At 40.9% G+C, this 20,297-nt stretch overlaps 1 protein-coding gene across 1 annotated transcript in view; it reads right to left on the bottom strand.

Moving 5' to 3' along the window:
* The window catches only part of LOC306708902 (ras-related protein Rab-26-like), a gene marked incomplete at both ends in the record, with an annotated part of 35,279 nt that extends 15,427 nt beyond the window's left edge, over nt 1–19,852 (bottom strand). Inside the window, 4 exons of the mRNA XM_079176866.1 lie at nt 2,081–2,147; nt 3,559–3,600; nt 17,948–18,058; nt 19,667–19,852. Coding sequence (XP_079032992.1) covers nt 2,081–2,147; nt 3,559–3,600; nt 17,948–18,058; nt 19,667–19,852 — 406 coding nt within the window. The remainder of the gene's footprint in view (nt 1–2,080; nt 2,148–3,558; nt 3,601–17,947; nt 18,059–19,666) is intronic.
* Nucleotides 19,853–20,297: the final 445 nt, after the last annotated feature.

The following is a 20,297-nucleotide window of genomic DNA, read 5'->3' as shown; positions in this document are numbered from 1 at the left end:
GAAGACGAGTTCTGCGAGACTTGTCCTGGAGGTGTTTCTCACTGTTTTGCTATCAGCTAGAGTTGAATAGTTGAAGTCAGGACACCGGAAATCATAAATTGCTTTTTCTAAAGTGTGTGTGTTTGTATTCATGCATGCCTTTCTGCCAGCTGCAATACACATTATTTCCAGAAAGGTGTTTTCTATTATCAACGCACTTTTGTCTGTAAAGGTCAGCCTCAAAATGTTCCCTTTCTCTATACTTTGTGCAAAATAAACTTGTTCAATCTGCAAATCCTTCAGTGTGTCCTAATGTCACTGTCATTAGTTTATAAATAGTCTAAAGTCACTGTGGCTTACCCTAAACCTGCAACAACTGCTTTCGTTACACGATTAGTTCACGGTGGGGATAGAATGAAGGACAAAAGTAGACTTTGCCGAAAGAAACTTGAGTTTGTTTTTCAGAGTTCACGGAAAGCACAGAGAGAATAACAGTTAAGTCTACACACATTGTAAAGGTAAGCAGGCAGATCACAATGCAGTGCTTTTGTTTGAACAACGTACTGAAAGCTGCGGAAACCAAAGCAGCATAGCCTTTTGAAAAACACTTCATAGACTTCAAAACCTCACTGACAGTCTGGTGCTGAAACAGGAGTTTGAGAAAGACATAAATAGGCTCAGTACCTCCATGTGTTCAAATAATGAGTGCTTTTTGCTGTGGTATTGCCATAGGCACAAAGTTCATTGATTTACATGACCCTTCAGCTCCCATTAATCGTACAAGGTGGGTAGTATGGTACTATAGTGCATGTGATGTGGTTTTCAGGAGAAGGCATGTTCCCTGGCATCGTGCCTGAGACTGGACCTGCTAAAAGTCCTCCAGGGGTCTCCTTCTTCTCGGAGACAGAGACAAATAAATCCTGCTATATTTATGCAGGCTCAGCGCCAACTCATGACATGCATAATGAGGATAATACACACAGAGATCATTTAAACCTCGGTTTTACTTCCCGCAAGGATGGTTGCACGGACGGACATGAGCTGATGCGAAATCGTGACGAGGATCTTTTATACTCGGCGCAGGTTTTTCTCCGCAGCAAACAGACTTTCTCAAAGCTCCTCAAAGTTCTACATTTTCTCCCCTCACCGCATCCACGTTATTAGAAATGTGCCGCACAGAACTCCTGCGAAGGGCTGTGTCTGATTTATAAATCATGTGCACACGTAAACCTAAATAGATTATACGGACACACCGAGGCAGACGGTAAAACTTCCCTTTGATCACACAGGGATCCGCAACTGCCCAGAGATTAAAAGACCAAAGCTGGTGATGCATTCTGCATACATAATACGACAAACACAAACTAAATTGTGTGAATGTCAAGTATCAAAAAAAGAAAAGAGCAGAGCCACCCTAAAAGAACAGCTATTCTCTGCGTGTAAATGTGAAATCCTTTATGAACATTTCATCTCATTTCAAGCTGTTATTCAATGAAACACTTAGAGTTTATGCCCAATTTACTAAAAGCAGCTCTGCCTTGATTTCCAGCTTTGTGAGAAACCAATGGAGTGTTGCCACTGAGAGCTTTCTAAATGAACTTGCATGGCTGATAACAATAGCATCATGATTAAGAAAAAGACAGACACATCTGTGATTACTGATTACGGATCACCAAAGAGTCCCATGCATCCGGTATGTGTTGTCCTTCCACCCCAGGAGAAGAGTTATACAACCTCAGTGCTTGATAATACTGCACATGGGAAGGAGAACAATCTCATCTCACTAGTATATAACATATATTCTCATGGCAATGCAGCAAGTCTAAACAAGAATTCTCCAAAAACTCACTTTTATTGTACCTTTATGTGCACAGGAAGAGTAAACAATGTATGTATTTTAGAGCTTCCTCTCCACACTGCCACAACATGTAATCTACAATCCATGCATTAGGCTGTAAAAAAAAGAAAGAAACTGCACTCTAATGAGGCCATAATCTGCATATTAGGGTACATGTCAAGCATCTGAAGGGTAACAGCACATTTAGATTGTTTGACTTAAAAGATAATCCTGTGTGTGTGTAAATGTGTGTGAGAGTCTCACCATGGGCGTCACGGTAGTAGGCATGAGTGACACTGCGGAAGCGCTCCTGTCCAGCTGTGTCCCAGATCTGCAGAGAATAACAGAGAAAGGTAATCACTGACTAGAGGAAGAAGTTACTATCTTTTTAATAAGCTCTCTTGTTTGCTCAGCCATCTTCGCTGGAGCTCATTGTGAAACCCTCCATTCGATTAAAGTCTGGAATATGGAAATTAGATACGCAGGACTATTGAATAGTCCATTGTATTATGAATTCAGCATCTAAAAAGATCTGCACGTGAAGCCGCATTCACTGATTTTTTTTCTGGCCACTTTCTGGCCACACAACATAGACATGAACCTTAATAAAAAAGGTAACCATGCAGGTAACGTTTGAGCAAAGTTACCAATGCAGACACAGAGCAACATTAGCAGTAAGAGTCGTGTTTACTTCCACCTGGTTAATGCAAGTCTAATATGTTTCTTCCATTATTAGAGTGAAGAGAGTGAACACAAACACTAAAGTTGAAGGTTGTAAACTCAAAACAATCAGCTAAGAGATGCTAAAATACTTTACAAGATCAGGTGATTCATCTTCTTTTACATAACACACAGTCATTTGATTAATTAGTTATAGAGTATAACACATATTAATTAGTTCAGATTTAAGGTTAGGACATATTGTATTTATTATTATTTAACATTCCTAATCTCCACTTTAGCTCTGTCTCGGTCATTATATTAAGTCCTTCTTTTTCATCAGGCAGCACAGTCTATAGCAGTCTATAGCATTTACATTTTCTCCCTAGCAGACCTGTGCAGGTTGACTGCAGATATTACTTGTTTTTGTAGATTTTTCCTTCTCGTCGTTTTTCTCTCTCTGAGACGTGTCAGCTTTCTTGCCGGCTCCGTCTCCAGATTACCCCCACAGGGCAACCAACCCCCCCCCCCCCCCTCCCGGATCCAGGTTGCAGTAACGAAGGACGGCAATTACTGGAAGAAAAATGTCTCTCCCTCTCCCTATTTGTAGGCTGCATGGTGTTCTGCACACTGACTTTGAGCCAATTAAACCCAAATGAATACAATACAGAGCGAAGGCCCGATCCACCAGCCTCCATTAACCCATAATTCAGATCATTAGGGATGATTCACATAATTACTAGCTCTGTGAGAACATATCAAACAAACAACAATGCTGAGTTGTTCATCATGGAGATGAATAAATCCTAATTCTCTTTTAGAGGCTTTTTGCATCAAGATCATTGGCCACAAGGCCACGAACAGATATTTTCTTCATCTTGTGCGATCACGTAAAAAGCAGGCAATGCTAAAGCTAACATGGGGTTTATCTCGGAGACAGGTGGTGGTGTTGGAAACAGGATCTGACAGGTGGCTACAATGCCACAGGGGTTGCCTGACACCTTTCTCTTGACGACAACTCTTATAGAAACAGTGTATAGGAGCAGTTGTTGATGATTGCCAGGATAAATGTAAGTTCTTACCTGGAGCTTCACCTTGACTCCATCAATGTTCAGGACTTTATTCTGGAAATGAAAGCAAGAAATCATAAGTGACAGTGCCTAAACGAGAAACGAGTTCTTCAGTGTGTAGAAAAAAACAACCGCAGGTGTGGCCCTGCGTCAATTTGTGGTCAGACACCTGGATGAACGCTCTCTTCCTCTCATCTACTAGACACACTCTCCTCTCTCCATCAATATTGCATGTCTCCACCTCACTTTGACCCCTTTTGATGAAGCCTCGCCTCTTTCCTCCAGAGGATTAAGCCCTCTGCTCTCCTCGCCTGCACCTGTCTCGCCGTCTCAGGAAGACTTTCCTCTGATCTCGGCTTCAATCTGCTCTACCACACAGCAGAGTGAGGCTCAGCCAAATGGACGTGCACTTTCCCAGGTCAGAGAGCTAGCTGCACGAAAGGTTAAACAACCTGCCGTCAAATTAAATTCAGCCTGAATGATGGCAGGAGTAAAATCATTGCTTTGTACCAAACATTACAGTACAAATTGGGCTGACGAGTCCCTGTAGCCCATTTGCACACCTGGCCTGTAAACAGAAGTGTCTCAGACGGATAAATCAGCTCCGAAGTATGAACTTCCTTGTGCCCTCTGCCCTTCACCTCATTGAGCAACTAGAGGACCATTACATCAGACTAATCTACACTGTAAGACCATTGCAACACTTCCACAGCTTCCCCTGTGTGTGTGTGGAGAACATTAGGGATGCGACTAAAGATTATTTTCAATTAATATGCAGATTATTTCCTTGATTTATTAATCATTATTTTATTTGCAGAATGTCAGAGATTTAAATTTCCCTAAACCTAATGCGGTGTCTTCAAATTCCCTCGTTTTATTCAAACGTCGGTCCAAAACCCAAAGATATTCCGTTTACTATCATATATAGGACGTAGGATAACAGCAACTCCTCACATTTGAGAAGCACAAATCAGAGAATGATTGGCATTTTTGCTTGAAGAAGACTAAAAGTCTACAGCCATGCTGGCAGTTCTATGAGGTCGTGCTTGCCATAATGCTCGCAATGACATGCCTAGCATGTATGATGTTCATCTTGTTCGCCATCTAAGTTTAGCTTGTCAGCATGCTAACGTTTGCTATCAGATGTAAACACAGTACAGCTGAGGCCGATGGGAATGCCTTTCATTTTGCAGACATTCGGTAAACCAAACTATTGGAAAAATGACTGGAACGATTAATCGATTATCAAATAGTTGACTTAAATTTCTGTCAATGGACGAATCAACGAATCAACTAATCGTTTGAGTTCGAGAGGAAATCGTCACATCTATTTCCCCAAATGCGTTCCCATTTTCCATGAGCTGGTGACTGCTGTAGAAAATAAGAGGTCAAGATGTTCTTCAGTGACCCACATATCGTTCTAAAGTACACCAATGTGGAGAACAGCACCTGGTGTCCCCTCCACGTTGTTCTTGAGAGACGCTGATGACCTTCTCATTCCTCGATCCCCGAGGAGAAAGAAAAGATATTCAACCTCGAGAAGATGCTGTTAATCTACCGGCAGAGCACTTCCAAAAAGATATGGAGTGTTTGGTTGATTTACCTCCCCGGCAGTCACAGAGGAGGAGTCTCATACATATTCATGAACGAGTCAAGCTGCAGTTTGTAAGTGTGCTCTGATAGGAATCAGAGTCTCAAAAGACTTCCTCGCAGTTGTTGTTGTTGCTGTTGTAGCTAAAAACAACTCACAATGTGCTCGGAGGCTTCATAAATATTTAGTGACCCAGAAAAAGAGACTCATGATAGCACCGTGAGGATTTTGGGTGGTTAGTCCGACACTTGATTACACTGATAATGATGTTGAATTTGTTAAGAGGAATTACTTGAAACCAGCCAGAACAGGGACATAATAAGATTTAATGAGCACCGACAGGATAAAAAAGAAAAGTATCTGAGCAGCTTATATGACTAAGTCTACTGTGGAAAGAAGGTGAATTAAGGTATTGTAGATTACAAACTGTCAATCACACTTCCAGCAACAGCGTCTCTCCTTTACTTTTATAACTTCTTCAAGCTTCACCATCTTACAAGCTCCTGCACCACGTTCAGGTCAATTTAATCACCCTACAAACAGAACACATCTTCGAACACAAACTGCTGACACTGGATTTTAGCCGTTTAATCTTTCCCCCTAAAAGGAACATGAGTGAGAAGGTACAGCCAATAGGCCTACAGAATGACTCGAACAGCACTTCACAGGGATCATGAATTACAAATGCACAAGGAGCTTTCAGAGGGTTTGGTGAAGTAGTGAGCCAATAAAACATTAATCGCAGTGGCGTGAGGCGAAGGAGAGGAGCACGATGGCCACAAAAAGTGTTGTGTATGAGACAAATTCACTGTACTGATGAAAGAATGAGCGCGAGAGAGGCTGTATGGCGCCGTTCCTTGATGCCTTTTCTTTCATTCTATGAGCTCAATGGCGCATTAAGGCTGCCTGGCCTCAACACACACACACGTCAGAAATCAAAGCAATGGGGGAAATAAGTTAAGAACTGAGGGCAAAGAGAGAGAGAGAGAGAGGCTGGGGCTCTACTCTGCAGTCAACCCAACTCCCAGCTGTCAAGTTTTCTAAGTCATGCTGACACAGACATATGCACACATTTCTGTACCCACGAAGACATTCAACCTCTTTCTGCCTACAGATGAGCACTGATTTTATCAGTCGAACTCTAAGGTGGGCATTACAGTTTGGTTTTTATAGGTATATTTTTATGATATACAGTAGTAAGCGGTAATGTTAAATTTTTTGGCAATCCAGTGAATTAAAAAGCTATAAATTAAGATTCATTACGTTCATGCCTCAACAGCACGTGGACATATAATTTGATGTCAGGAAATTGAATGAGGCCAAAAGATCCTATCAAGTACCGTATTTACTCAACCAGAGGACCGACAGCAGCTCACAGCCTGCATTCATTACGCGTATGGCCATCATTATGTTGTAATATAAAGTTATTATTATTACAGTCAGACGCAATGTGAGAATTAGAATATTTTGAATGTGATGACAGTAGTTAAATAAAGCAGACACTTTCACATCTGTAATGTAAAAGGAGGCTGATTACAGACATCTCCTTTTCTATAGTAATTGGTAGTTAAACCTCCTCATTGCACCTCCTCTCCTCTCCTCTCTCGATCCTGTATACAGCATCGTCTGCATTTTTAAACCACAACACACTCTTTCACAAATACTTTAAATTAAGATGCACTGGGTATTCTCCTGGAGACAAGAGGCAGCACAATAAATCACACTACAGAAGACCCAGACACAATATAGACGCTACGGGACTCATTCACGCTGGGCTACTTGCTGACCTTCGCTAATGCGGTAACAATAGTTTCAACTGGTGATCGTTGCCTGTTCGCTCAATTTGTTGGAAATTATCAAAATAAATTCATGAAAATACATGCAACATTTTTTGATTTAATGTTTTTACTTGTATTGTTACTTGTATTTGTTTGTGCAGTCACAGCTTTGACTTAAAAAGCAAAGTCCACTTCCCCAAAACACCTCCGACTGTGCTGTAAGTGTAATAGCCGGAACCTTCCTGTTATTGACTTTTTCACTTGGGTGACCTGGTGAAGTTGAAAAAAAAAAACCCAGACCATTTGTAAGAGCAGAGGGCCTTAGGGTCCTTTCACAATGACAACTGCACTGTGCCAAAGACGCAGGCTTCCTCATTCATTTCTATGATGCCACAGCAGTGGTGGAGCCGGAGAGCCTCGTCCTCGCTCTGCCCTCCCATTTTTCTCAACGAAGCACTTTTATTTCTTACATTAGTCCAGAATAATCACAGACTTCTCCAAAGAATATCTGCCATTGCATTTGTTACTTAGATATATTGCAGTGCTTCTCAACTGCGGGGGACACATTTGCTGAAATCGTGACCCAATTTCTCAAAATGATAAACCCAACAGAACAAACCACATGCTGAACAATAGCTTACGCTCCATCCAAAAGCATGTTTCCTCCCATCTAAATAAAATGTTGTCTTCAGATGGCACACAAAAAAACCCATCAAATACACAGAACATATAGACTAATAATGGTGACATTGATTCATAACGCAAACAAAATGCAGTTCATCAGGATCAGTATAATCTGTAGGTATTCAGAAAAACTTAAATAAATAAATAACTCAAGTCTTAAGTATCACATGTGACATTAATTCTGGTAGCAAGGCAATCCATCCCTGGATAGATTTCATTGTAATGTCCTCCTGCAACCTGTGGCGAAAGGATTTGAGTTTTGCATTATGCTGTATGTAAAAAGGGGAACTGTGGTGGTTTGGGGAAATTGAGATTTTTCTTTATATTATAATGGTTCCTTGTTTTCATCCGTTTGTTAATTATGCACTATTAGTATTGTTTATAATTCATTTATTAAGATTATTATTGCCTTTCACAGTTTTCAGCTGTGAAATGAGATGGAATTTGGGAGACGGCATACTTAGATAACTCGGATATAAAAGTAAATTCAATGCAGCAAATTCGGTTTCTCGGTACAGGTATCTCTGCTGATCAACATACTTCACCATTTCTATCTTTCAACAGCTTCGTCCAGCGACGGCTCCCATATTCCAACAAGTCACTTCCCTCCTCTTTCATGCCATGATTAAATATTCATGGTGCTCCTCAGGGCTCGCCTCTATAGGTCTCAGTGACATTAAGGCAGCAGGTGGCAAAGCTGCTTTTCATTAATTACAAACATCTACCGAGGCACACACACACTCACACGTGCATGGACGAAACTGAATGCTTGACAACTTTTAGTAAGGGCCGAGGCTTCTTTATCAACATACCAGAACAACTCACCCCTAATTATAGGATTAGACAATTACTGACAATCCAGCAAAATGGCTTAAAGTTAAGGTCTTGTCTGTTTTTTTTGTGTGTCTAACAGTGCCTCAGGCTCTCATTGTAGCTCCGACTTCATTTTAATTTAACTCAATTTTCAAGCAGAAAAAAAAACCCCCATCACTGCCACTTGATGGAATGATGAAGCTTGGCACTTTAATTGCACCCACTCAGAGAAGGCAGGCTGGCAGCAGGGAGAGAGTGGCTAATGGAGAACTCAGTCAGCCATTAACTCTACAAACTCTACATATTTAGAATGTAGAACATGTATAGAAGCTGGGGAACAAGTAAAAGTCAGATAGACACGTGTGAGGCGATGGTCCGTCAGTGGCATGCACAATGACGGAGGGCGTTTCAAAGAGGAGCGGAAGCTTTCAGAAGAAGAAGATGCAATCATCGAGTCAGAGCCTGATTTTTCTGATGGGTCCTTTATCGTCCCCTCACATGCCAGAGCTGCCTCTCCCCCTGCTGTTTTATTTCCCTCCTCTTTTCAGTGATTGCTCTCTAAAATGTGCATCACAGACACTTACAGTCTCATATGGTGGTATCCGTAAAATGTTTCTCCGGAACCACATTTTAAACGACTCAACATGCGTTGTGGCTAGACATGGATAACTTATGGTATTTAAGACTTTCAGTTCTTTCAGTGTCCCCAGCATCAGAAACACTCATCTATAATATAAATGAGGAAACCATTTGAATCCTTCTGATCTACAACACAAATTAACTTTATATATTTGTACAGGAAGAAACCGCTGGGTGATTCAAAGGAGAAGCATGTAAATACACTTTTACACAAAGTGCATCTAGTTTTCCAACTGTGGCGCAGTACTTATGCGGTGACTAACGTCCACTTGTTGCATGAGTCACTCTCTCAAAACAAGCTGTCTGAAGATGATGACCTCATGTTTGTCTGAACAAAGGCTTTCAGCCACTAAACTAACACTTCAAAATGCATTGTATATTAATGTACTCGAAAAAGAACATCACACGTCAGCTACGATGCAAAAGGTAACCTACAGTGCAGTGAGTGTTTGGGGGTGGAATAATATAGACACACACACACACACACACACACACAAGTTGAGTCTTTTCCAGTTAGAGATGAAAGTAAAGAGAATGATTCATATCACGCTCGTCCTAATTTAATCTATTTCAGAGCGATATCACTAAGGATGGACTGGCTCATGAGTCAATGGTGCAAAGGATGATGGCTCAGTCTGCATGAGTGTGTCCATGTATGCATGTGCGTGTGTGTGTGTGTGTGTGTGTGTTTGATTTCTATGTGGGGTGTTCCACACTAGGGCTGCAACTTGTTTATTTTCTGGGAAAAATAGATAAATGTGATAAGAGTATAAGTACATAGTAGAATAAAATGGAAATGCTGAGAGGAATTGTAAATACCTATGTGCTTAGTTAGTTTCCACCACTGTAATTTACTATAGTGCAAGACAAAGAAAATCAGCAAATTCTCACATTTGAAAACCTGCAAACAATTGCAGAATTTTTGCTCAAAGGATGACTAAACCATTAATCTTTTGCAAAATAGTTGCCGATTAGTCGACAAATGGTTGCAGCTCCATTCCACACTTGAACACAGCAACAGTAGGTGCTCAGTTATCTGCCTATTTCTCCTTGGCAGCTTATCTTTGAAGCCTTTTTTCACACCGCACGCATTGGAGCACATAACTTTTGAGCTTTACAGAGAAACTGCCTGCATTCGAACAGATCGCCCGCATCCCAAAACACGGTGACTATTCAGCAGACCGTGCCAGTTTTCGCAAACATTATTTGCCAAAAAGTGATGTAAGAGAGGCCACTAACAATGTCTGGCTATATTCAGAAGAGAGAAACAGATGTATAACAAGAGCTGCCTGCTTTGATCTCCCCTGGTTCATTAACAGTTGCCACATCTGTTAAGCATTGTTAGCAGTGTGGGTTTGTATATTGTGTGTGCATACGTGTGTGTGTGTGTTTGTGTCATTGACAGCCACTAAAAATGTGCCGCTATATGTGTGACTGAATGGAATTGAACGGAAACAAACACCATTATCTCACTTCCTGATTCCACACAAAGTGAGACAGACAGCCATTCATCATCAATAAACTATTGATAGTTTTTACAGAGCAAATATACATTCATACTCACACAGTATGTGGGGCCACAGTCAATTCTTCTGTAATCTCCCTGGGAAGGTAATCAAAATGAGATAATCTCTCTTCCTCGTCCCAGCTCAGCTGCAATCAGTGAATTGACTCTCCAACACATGTTGAGACTGTTTAGCCACTAAGCTGTCATCAATGCTATTGACCACACAACAAGGACTCAGTGAAACGCTGTTCACCAGAGGGTGACCGAACCAAAGGTAATACAACCTTTGTGATGAATCGCATGTCTAGATGGGCTGATTGGCTGAGCATTATGGGGTCAGAGGTCAGGCAAGAAATCAAGGTTTACTCCTTCGATTTCAGGTGGTTTGACAAAGAACATAAGCAATCTTGGTACAATGTGAAGTTAGAGCTTTCGAACACAGACATTTGTTGCCTCATTGACTATGACATTCATCATATCCTTTGTAGATTGTATTGTAAGGAGGAAAGGGGGAAAGGAAATTACTTTTTTAGTGTGTAAAACTGGAAATGTTAAAGTGTAAAAGGACTGTATTAAAGCCCTACCATATAAGCTGTACTGAAAAGATTTTCTTTTGATAAAGATCCCCTAAATGTAGTTATTAAAAACTTGTGACCAAGATACATACTGAGGGAGAAATTTCCCTCAGTATGTAGGATTTGCTGTTTGCGGTTTGTTAACTGAACATGTGTTTAGCCAACCCCTGATTCACTCGTTTTGGAATAAACGTTGTCCCCCTGCCATTTCCCTGCGCTATATTTGCATTTTTTTGGGGAACTGAATTAGTCTGAAAAAAAAAAAAAAATGAAGTCTTTCAAAAAGTAAAATTCTGAGCTATAAAAAACAGCAACTTAGAAGTGTGAGTAAGTCTGTATTATGAACATTAAATGTAGATTCTTAATTAGTCTGTCACCAATGAGCTAAAATGTGATGAGCTGTTTTTAATAGAGTGGAGAATTCACAGATGAGGGAGTCTCAGTATATTCATGTCCCATCGGACGGATCCAAGCAAACTAAAAGCTAAATTAAAATCTCATGTAAATGAGATAGAAACGCCTGCATCTTCTATGTTTATCAATATCTCTTTTAAAGGTGACCGAGTTCATCATCATAGAACGATATATACCAAGAATATTTCTTTTCTGCTGTATTTGAATAATTCAACAGTCTATTCTGTTAATAAATAGATAACTTATAAATCAGTCATTGCTGATGGCAACAAACCAGACTGGTCAGTTCAACAAAGACAATGAAAGTCATTCGACAAATAAGCCACAACAATGCTTCAGAAGCTGCTGTATCAGCTTTATGCTTCATTATTAATGTACACAGATAGACATACAGGTGAATTCAGAGCAGGTGCCCTTCTTTTTGGGAAAGGAAATCCTTTCATCAGCGTGACTTAGCTTTGATCCTGGGTAATGAGGATGAGAGTGAAGACGTTGTCATGCTCAGGGTATCGGAGGCTCGAAGGTCAAAGATTTCTACATGTATTTTCAATGCCAAAATGTATCCTCACTTCAAGTTATCTTAACATCAGATAACTGAAATGTGGAGTGAACATTTTTTGCAGTTGCCTGATTCATAGCCCCCACCCCCACATACATACTAATTACACCCAAAAATAACATCACAGGGAAGTGAAATCTGAATCCATGGGACTGTCAGCTATGTGTGAAACTCTCCTGCTGTGCTTAAAAAGGGAAACTTGATTTTACAGGCTTCAACTCCAGGGTGTGAAACTTCTGGTCCAACTTGTGACACACAGGGGTCAGAGTGTCATGAGTGTAAATGGGAACCTGACGGGAGACCTCTCTGGGGAAGCAGAGGGGATCGTGGTGGCAGGTATTTCAGGATATTACAAGTATTGATACGTTTATGTATGTTGTTGATTGATGAGTAAGATGAGAAAAAAAAGGAAGATCACAAATGCCAACCTCATGGTGTCGATAGAGGAAAAGTCAGAGGATCACCAAAGTCAGTAACAATTCTCCTCTGGGGAACATGAATGTCTGTGGAAAATCTGATGGCAATCCAACTTTTAGTTCTTGAGATATTCCGAGTCTGAACCGAAGTAGCGCACCAACCGGCCGACTGACATTGCCATCCCTCGAGCCACTAGCATGGCTAGAAGCAACAATCCTCATCACAGCCTGAATCTGACATGTGAAGCACAGTTGCTCTCAGATTGCACATAAAAGGTCTTGTGGGAAATACAGACTACAAACGAATTAGTATGCCAGGTGTGATCCATGTCTCTTAAACCTGTCAGGGACATTTTATGAAGCACTCCTAGATAGAGTGCATGAAGCAAATCATTGGAGAAGTCAGGCAGGGTTGTGCTGTTTCATATTTCTTGGGCTGCAGAGTGTGGTCTGTGATCACTGACTACATGTCCAGAATGTCAGATATCTGTTCATCCTCAGGGGGAAAAAAAATATCTGTGACTAATTGATTGGGGACATTTGAATATTGTGGCGTGCATTACATGCTAATAAGAGTTATTGCACGTTTTGTTTACACATCATGCTGGACCAGGGAGGGGACTGTCACTGAGGTCAAGGGTGGTCATGGGTCTTATTCAGAAAGGGCATCATATAAATTCACAGACACGGTCCAAGCACTTAAGTTCCAGAATGACACAAAGAGAGAAAAGAAAAAGCTATTTTTTCAGCTTGAACTGACAATAATAAGAAGGCTGAGTAATGCACATTAACTTAGCCACAGGTACAATGAAGGACTTTTGAAAACCTTGGGTCGCAGCCGAGAGGATAGAAACCATTTTGAAGATAAATCAGAGTGTTACGCAAAGAAACCAAGCAAGATGCAAACAAGGACTGAAGAAGAGAGGCTTTTTATTTGAGAGACGTATCACTCAAAACCACAAATATCCAACCTAAAGCGCTATTCATACTGGCCACATGTCCGCGCGAGTCCGCACTGCCTAAGTGATGAAACACCATGTTCTAACTCTTCGGATATGTGGAGAAAAGGGGAGAACTTTAATTAAGGAGCTTTGAGAATGTTTTCTGCACGTATAAAAGATTCAAACGTTTCCTTGTCATGATTCCACGACAGCTCAAGTCCGTGTGACCACCCTTGCGAAAAGTATAACTGAGGCATTACGATGGCACGAGAGTAAAAGTCATTACAAAGCATCGTCTGTGAAACACGAATGTCTTTACAAAACGTTGGGCCAATCCATCTTGTAGATGATGAAACATTTTACAGAATAAGCAACAACAGTGACATGCTGGTGGTACTAGAGGGGGAGTCGAAAGATCGGGGTCAGGGGTATTCATCCTCTGGGGACCATACATGTCCGAATAAAAGAAATCATGGCAATCCGCCTAATAGTTGTTGAGGTACATAGCACAAAGGGTTGGACCAAACCCACAGACTGAAATTGTCACCATTAGAGGCTGAAATGCCCAAAGTTTGATGATCTATCATCAGGCATCATTCAAACTCTGACTTCAACTTCCCGAGTCACACCAGCCATGTTTTTTTTTTTTTTTTATTAAAAAGGCGCAGAGAGGTGAAATCTGTGGTTGCATAAGAGGTCTGTCACTCGGGGCGCAGTCGACATAACTGACAGCTGGGAGCAGCTCCCTCGTCTCTCAGTAGAGGTGAGAAGTGCCGCTCTTCTCCCCACCGTTGCATTTACGTCAGCTGAGGGATTGAAAAATGACTTCTCTCTGGTGTCATGAGGCAAGGTAGATTGTAAAGGTGGAGAGAGAAAGAAAGGTTGTTTTTTTTCCCCACCTCATCTGAAATGAGAGGAAGGCTAGTTGGAGTAATACTGTTAATTGGCCTCCCCTCTGAGCAGCTTTCATTTCTGCTTCTCCCCGATATGATTTCCTTCTTTTGCATTTTCTCTTATTAATTGTCCTCTGTTTGACTCTTAAAGAAATTGCTCTGCCAGCTTACTTTAAAAAATGAAGACATGTTAACCACAGTAATGGAGAAAGAATCCTCTGTGAAGTTACCAATAATGTTTTTCAGTAAAGAACATTTGGGACTCATTATGTTTACAGCTTAGATAAATTCAGAAAAGAAATATATATACATTTGCCTTCAGGCTATAACTTTTAGATGAATAAACAACACATTGCACATATTGTAAATATAGTGTGCTGGGGAGGAAAGTGACTGAAAGATGAAGGAAACTGAAAGTATGATGGATGTACAATTACAACATTGAAACTCTATCTTGGTTCCTCAGTGTGTGAAAATCTGACTGCTCAGTTTATGATGGCCGAAGTGTTTGGTGATGGACTTGATAGCCATGTACGTATCACATAGATTTAGCTGAACCCCAGTCAGGAGGAGTTCAGCACCAAGGACAGTTCCACCCATAGACTCTAGTTCTTAGTTTTTATGCAAATGATGGAGCATTGGCCCCAAAAAACAATAGAAATGAATAGTACTCACACAGTACTTGGTAAAGAGAAGGTCTGGTTCTAGAATGTTTTCAACAAATCCCATAAAAAAAATATCAAACCCAGCAACGAATTGATCCAACTAAGATGTTGGCTCTATGTAGCCAAAGCGTACTTCTCTGTGCTATCGAGCTGAGCGATACAGACAGGGTGGGTGGGGAAGTTGGATAGTATCGGGCAAATGACTAATACATTGTTTGTTTTATTCTTTTCACAGGATTTTTCGACAGTAGGAAAAATATTGAATATTGATGAACACAATGCGTCTTCATAATGATTCTAGACTCAAAGAAAAAAATAAAACAGCGTTACGGTTCCCTCCTCCTGTCTGACTAGGAGGAAAACTAATGGATTTAAAATGTGTGTGGTACCAACACAAAGCTCAGGCTAATGTATTTGAATATGTACAACAATGAAAGAACAAAGATTCACTTCCCTTATTTTGATAACTTCTTACATATAAATGTCAAATGCAATTCTTAATGACATTGGTTATTGTATATCAATGAGTTTAATGTCTCGAATATCTAATTAGCTACTAAAATAAATTAAATAACTAAGTGTATTAATAAAAGAAAATCCTGCTGCTCCTGAATTATTTCATAAAAGAGACTACAGAGCTTGAGCCTAAAAGTGGCTACAGCCATCAGAAGTGTTATAGTGCAAAAATAAAATGGGAAATGTCCTCAGGACATTGAAGTGTGATTTTTATGTTTGGGTGTCGTTACAAATCCATATTTCACCTAAAAATATAACAGCTAGCCAGAGCATGAGGAACACTTCAAAGCTACATTTTGAGTCCTTTATAGTGACCCGAAAATAGAAAAGAAAAGAAATCATCACACCTCTGACTCTCACAAACCAAGAACAAAAGATTGTATGTAAGTAAAATTGTGAAAATTGACCTAAACGTATGAAAAGGTTACAATAATCCTTTAAAAACATGCAACGGAGTGAGATTTATTCGACCTTTAAGACCACACATTCTTTGTGATAATAATAATTGCAGTATAAGCAATGCTTCTTGAGGGAGCTATAGAGGTGAAATTACATCCAATAACTCTGATTTGATCTATAGGTCATTGCCATAAATGTGCCACAGCGCCATATAGAATCAGTCCTCTTTCCCATTAGTGTTTAGCAATAATTATAAATCAGACTGATAGCACGGATTATAAAAAGGCAAGATCGGCATGGAATTAATGATTAGGTACCGTTTTGTTTTTCACTCCGTCTATGAATTTATGGCCCTTATAATAACATAGTGAGATTTAATGATCAAACGCAATGTTTGTGGAATTGCATTTCTTATTATGACTGTGTATGTTAAGCCTCTCAAGGCACAAGTGCAGCTCTGTAATCCTGAGAACATGCTGAGGCTTAAACGAGATGAGACTACAATAAACGAGGAGGGGGGGGAACATAGCATATTGATGCTTTGAAGTGGGAACCGGATCAAATCCCCACACGAAGCAAATTGCCCGACTTTCCCACCAACTAAAGGGATCAAAACAATCACTTCCTGTCTCCGTGTATGTCTCCATGTAAGACAAACACAGAGGATCTTCATGTTTTACTCAACTTCTCAAACGCACGGTTTAGAGGATTCATGCAAACTCATTAAGATAAACGAAACATGTTTGCATTCATGACATGTTTCAATCCGTGTAGTCATGACTTTTTTGTGTTCATTCTGTACTTGTGGACATTGTGGATATATATGTTATATAAAAATATTCGATTAACTCTACAGTTTGACTGAGAAAGGAGCCTCATGAGTCGAGGAGGACTTTTTCCAATTGCACTGAAAAACGGAACCATTGAACAAGAAGCCATGCAGAAGAGAATGAGACGATAATGAAATAATGTATGTCATGCAGCTCTGTGCAATTAGATAATAAGTCAGTATGACAAAAGAGCCGACTAAGCACCAAACTTTATGAGTTTTGCACTTCTTCCTCCATTAGTAGTAAATGCAGCAGGCAAAGATCGCTGATGAAAGCTTCTGCTTTGCTTAGATGGGCCCAAATGTACATCGGGACCACAGACAGTGTTATGAGAGACGTTACATAAGTAAATAAATCAACTGCTCATTCACCCACAAGCTCATCCAACCCACTCACAGGGCTATATAATGGTTGGCTACTTTAGTTCAAACACACAGTAAGAGCCCAGTAATTTAAACAATATCTGTGGTTCTGCTGCATCAATTTTGATTGTATTTTCAAACAATGTGTCCGTTGTGAGTCTGACAATGTTACAGGAGATCAAGGCTAAATCGGTAGTGCTCTTAGCACCTCTCCGACACACTGCCAACAAAAACTGAATATAATACGTTTCAAAAAAGTAAGGTTTTCTGCAGGCCAGTCAGTGCAAGGCCTTTAACTCATATAGACCTGTTAGAAAAGACAATGAGTAAGAAACAATTGCCCAAGTGATTGAAAGGAGTAGTTCAGCGAGCACCCAGGGGTGCTCCTATAGCTGACACGACCCTGCACATAATGTCACTCTGGAGCCGGAGGGAGGCAACTGTCTCTTTTTTTGCTGCCCGGGTCAGAGCGTTGCCCTGAGTGTTCGCCTGTCTCAGTCTGTTGGACACCTGAGTGTGACCATTAGAAAAGATGGACTGCCCATGTGGAACCACAAAACTGATACAGGAGAGAGTCTGTTATCAACCAGGGAGAGCAAAAAACTAAAGCATGTCAAACTAATTTAAGAAATCAATATCCTATCTTGTGAGACTTGTAAAACAGGAACTACTCATAGCTCTGGGACATATAAAGACACTGAATTTGAAAAAAAAACGTACATATATGGCCCCGTTTCACAAAAGCTATTAAACCTGACAGAGTGTTTGCATGTAAGTGGGTGATTAGTTGTTATTTTAGTTGCATTGATTTTAACTCACCCTAAAGTCAATGCCCACAGTGGAGATGAAGCTGCCAGCCAGGAAAGCCCCGTCTTTAAAACGGACCAGTAGACATGTTTTCCCCACACCAGAGTCTCCAACCAGCATCACCTGCACAGGAACACAAGAGGGGAAAACTCAGGAATGACTGGACGGCTTAACTAAGATGCACAAAAAAAAAATGTACAACCAGAGGTGTGAGGGAAAAAACTTGAGACTGTCTGCCAAGATCGATAAGGTGAAAGTCAGACAAAACTGAAATAACTAGCAAAAAAACAACATAGGAGCATAAAAAAGAGGGAGCTTTTGCTCGTATGTTTAATTTTATATCAGTGTCTAATTGTTTGTCCTCAGGAAATAAAAACAGGACATTTGAATCATTCAGCTAAATGTGTCCTGGTATTTCGGTACATGGCCAGTGAAGAGGGTGTACGTGAAGGAGTATGTGACTGCTCATTATGGCTAGTCGATGTCCTGAGATCCTTTCTGTAGGTGTGTGAACGTAACCATCTTAAATGCCCATCCAGACATGCATGCATTTTTTCATGCATGCATTTTTTCTATTCTCTGTATCCGTTTCTCATCTTTTCTCTCGTGCCTTCTCCATGAAACAGCTCTACATGAGCGAAATGTTTGCCGTGTGCAGTAGGAGGCACCTGGTCTCTCCCTGCACTTAGGTTTTTATAAATAAAATGCAATACATTTTCTCACTGACTCATAGCAGACTAGCACTCATTGGAAACAGTAAATGATGGCACAATGAAACCAGAAAGAGGGATGGTAAATCTTTGCAAAGATCATTTTGTAATAAGGTACCCTACAAGCTGCAGATAGATTTCCTCCAGTCTTGCAAATTAAACTCAACAGCTAGATCTAGAAAGAATTTGGCACTATATCTTGCTTCAGTCCAGTTTGAAACTGAAGAAAGTGGCTATTGGCGGCAAAGAAAGGTAGTCCCTGCACCCCACAAATAACAATCAAATGAGAATATCTACAGTTCTCAGTGGCTTGGATGGCACAATCAACCCAATTGTTCTGCAAAAAGGGGCCATGCTAAGACATTATGCACGCACATCAGACAGCTGCTTCAAAACACACGGAGTATAGGTGGCACAAGTCCCTTGAAGCTCGGAGTACACACTGAGAATCAGTGGGTGTGAATCTGTGTTTGTGTTGTGAGGTGAGGTGACGGATCCCTACTATGGTTATAGGTGATGCACACAAATCGCTCACTGTTCATGCAAATCCAGGGCTGTGTGCTGCAGGCACCAACCACGCATTCAACCAGTTGAGAGATCGAACGACTATTGACACAGCTGGTGTCAGGAGCTCGCTGCTGATTAATAATGAATTCAAAGGTGGTTGTAAAGCGAAAGCCAGTGAAAGCTAAGCAGGAAAACGACACTGGCAAAGAACAAGACCACAAACAGATTTAGCCTACTATGTGTATTTTTCTTCCTTTCCACCTAAAAAAGGTAAACAAAAGCCCAAAAGTGTCCATATGATAATATAACGTGGAATGTATACTCTGCTCACAGTTTTAGTGACCTCTGTGACATTATTTATATCAATTTCTACCTCGCCTTCATTATTTCCCAGCTATGTAAAATGATAGAAATGAAAGCCCACTTTTATGTGCGTTGCAGTTTGTTATTTCGGCTATAATTGCAACAACAACAACAACAACAACAACAACAGCAGCAGCAGCGGGCGTCCTACCTTGAAAGAGATGTCATAAAACTCGCTGCTGCTGCTGACGGGGGGTCTGCTGGGATGGACCACGCCGTTCATCTGAACAATGCTCGGGCTGCTCCTCGCAGCTTTCCCGGTCCCTTTCCCGGTGGGGCTGCCTGCAGACGGGCTGCGCGTCGCGGCTTTGCCTTTGGCAGCCTTCTTGCGAGACATTTCTCAAGATGTCAAAAAGTATCTTTACGAATCTTCACAGAAGCAAACTAAACAAATCTTCCAAAGGGCTTACAAGTTGCTGCAGCGAAGAACTTGAAATAGGAGGTTTGTTTTCACCTGCGCGCTGAACGCATGTTCCGTCACCTTCTCTACTCAAAGTAAGAGTGAAATGCAAAAAAACTAATCCGAAAACAAACCACGCTCTCGCTTCCGTTGTTGTCAGCGTGCTCCTTGCAGGACAAGAGCTTCGATCAGTGTGCGTTGTGGCGAGTACAATTAGATGTGATCTGGCAGAGAACTCCACCTTGGAGCGCACAACCATCAGAACACAGGGGCGCTGCACTTTGCACGGAAGCCCGAAGGCGCCTGAAGAAGAAGAATAAGAGCCTCATCCCTTCAGCCTTTGCCTTGTTATTAGCTTTAGGCAACAAACCTACTTTCTCGG

The sequence above is a fragment of the Pholis gunnellus genome, assembly GCF_910591455.1.
Source record: "Pholis gunnellus genome assembly, chromosome: 17".
NCBI lineage: Eukaryota > Metazoa > Chordata > Actinopteri > Perciformes > Pholidae > Pholis > Pholis gunnellus.
Note: the sequence above shows the minus strand (reverse complement) of the source record. Positions and strands in the feature narration are given on the sequence as shown.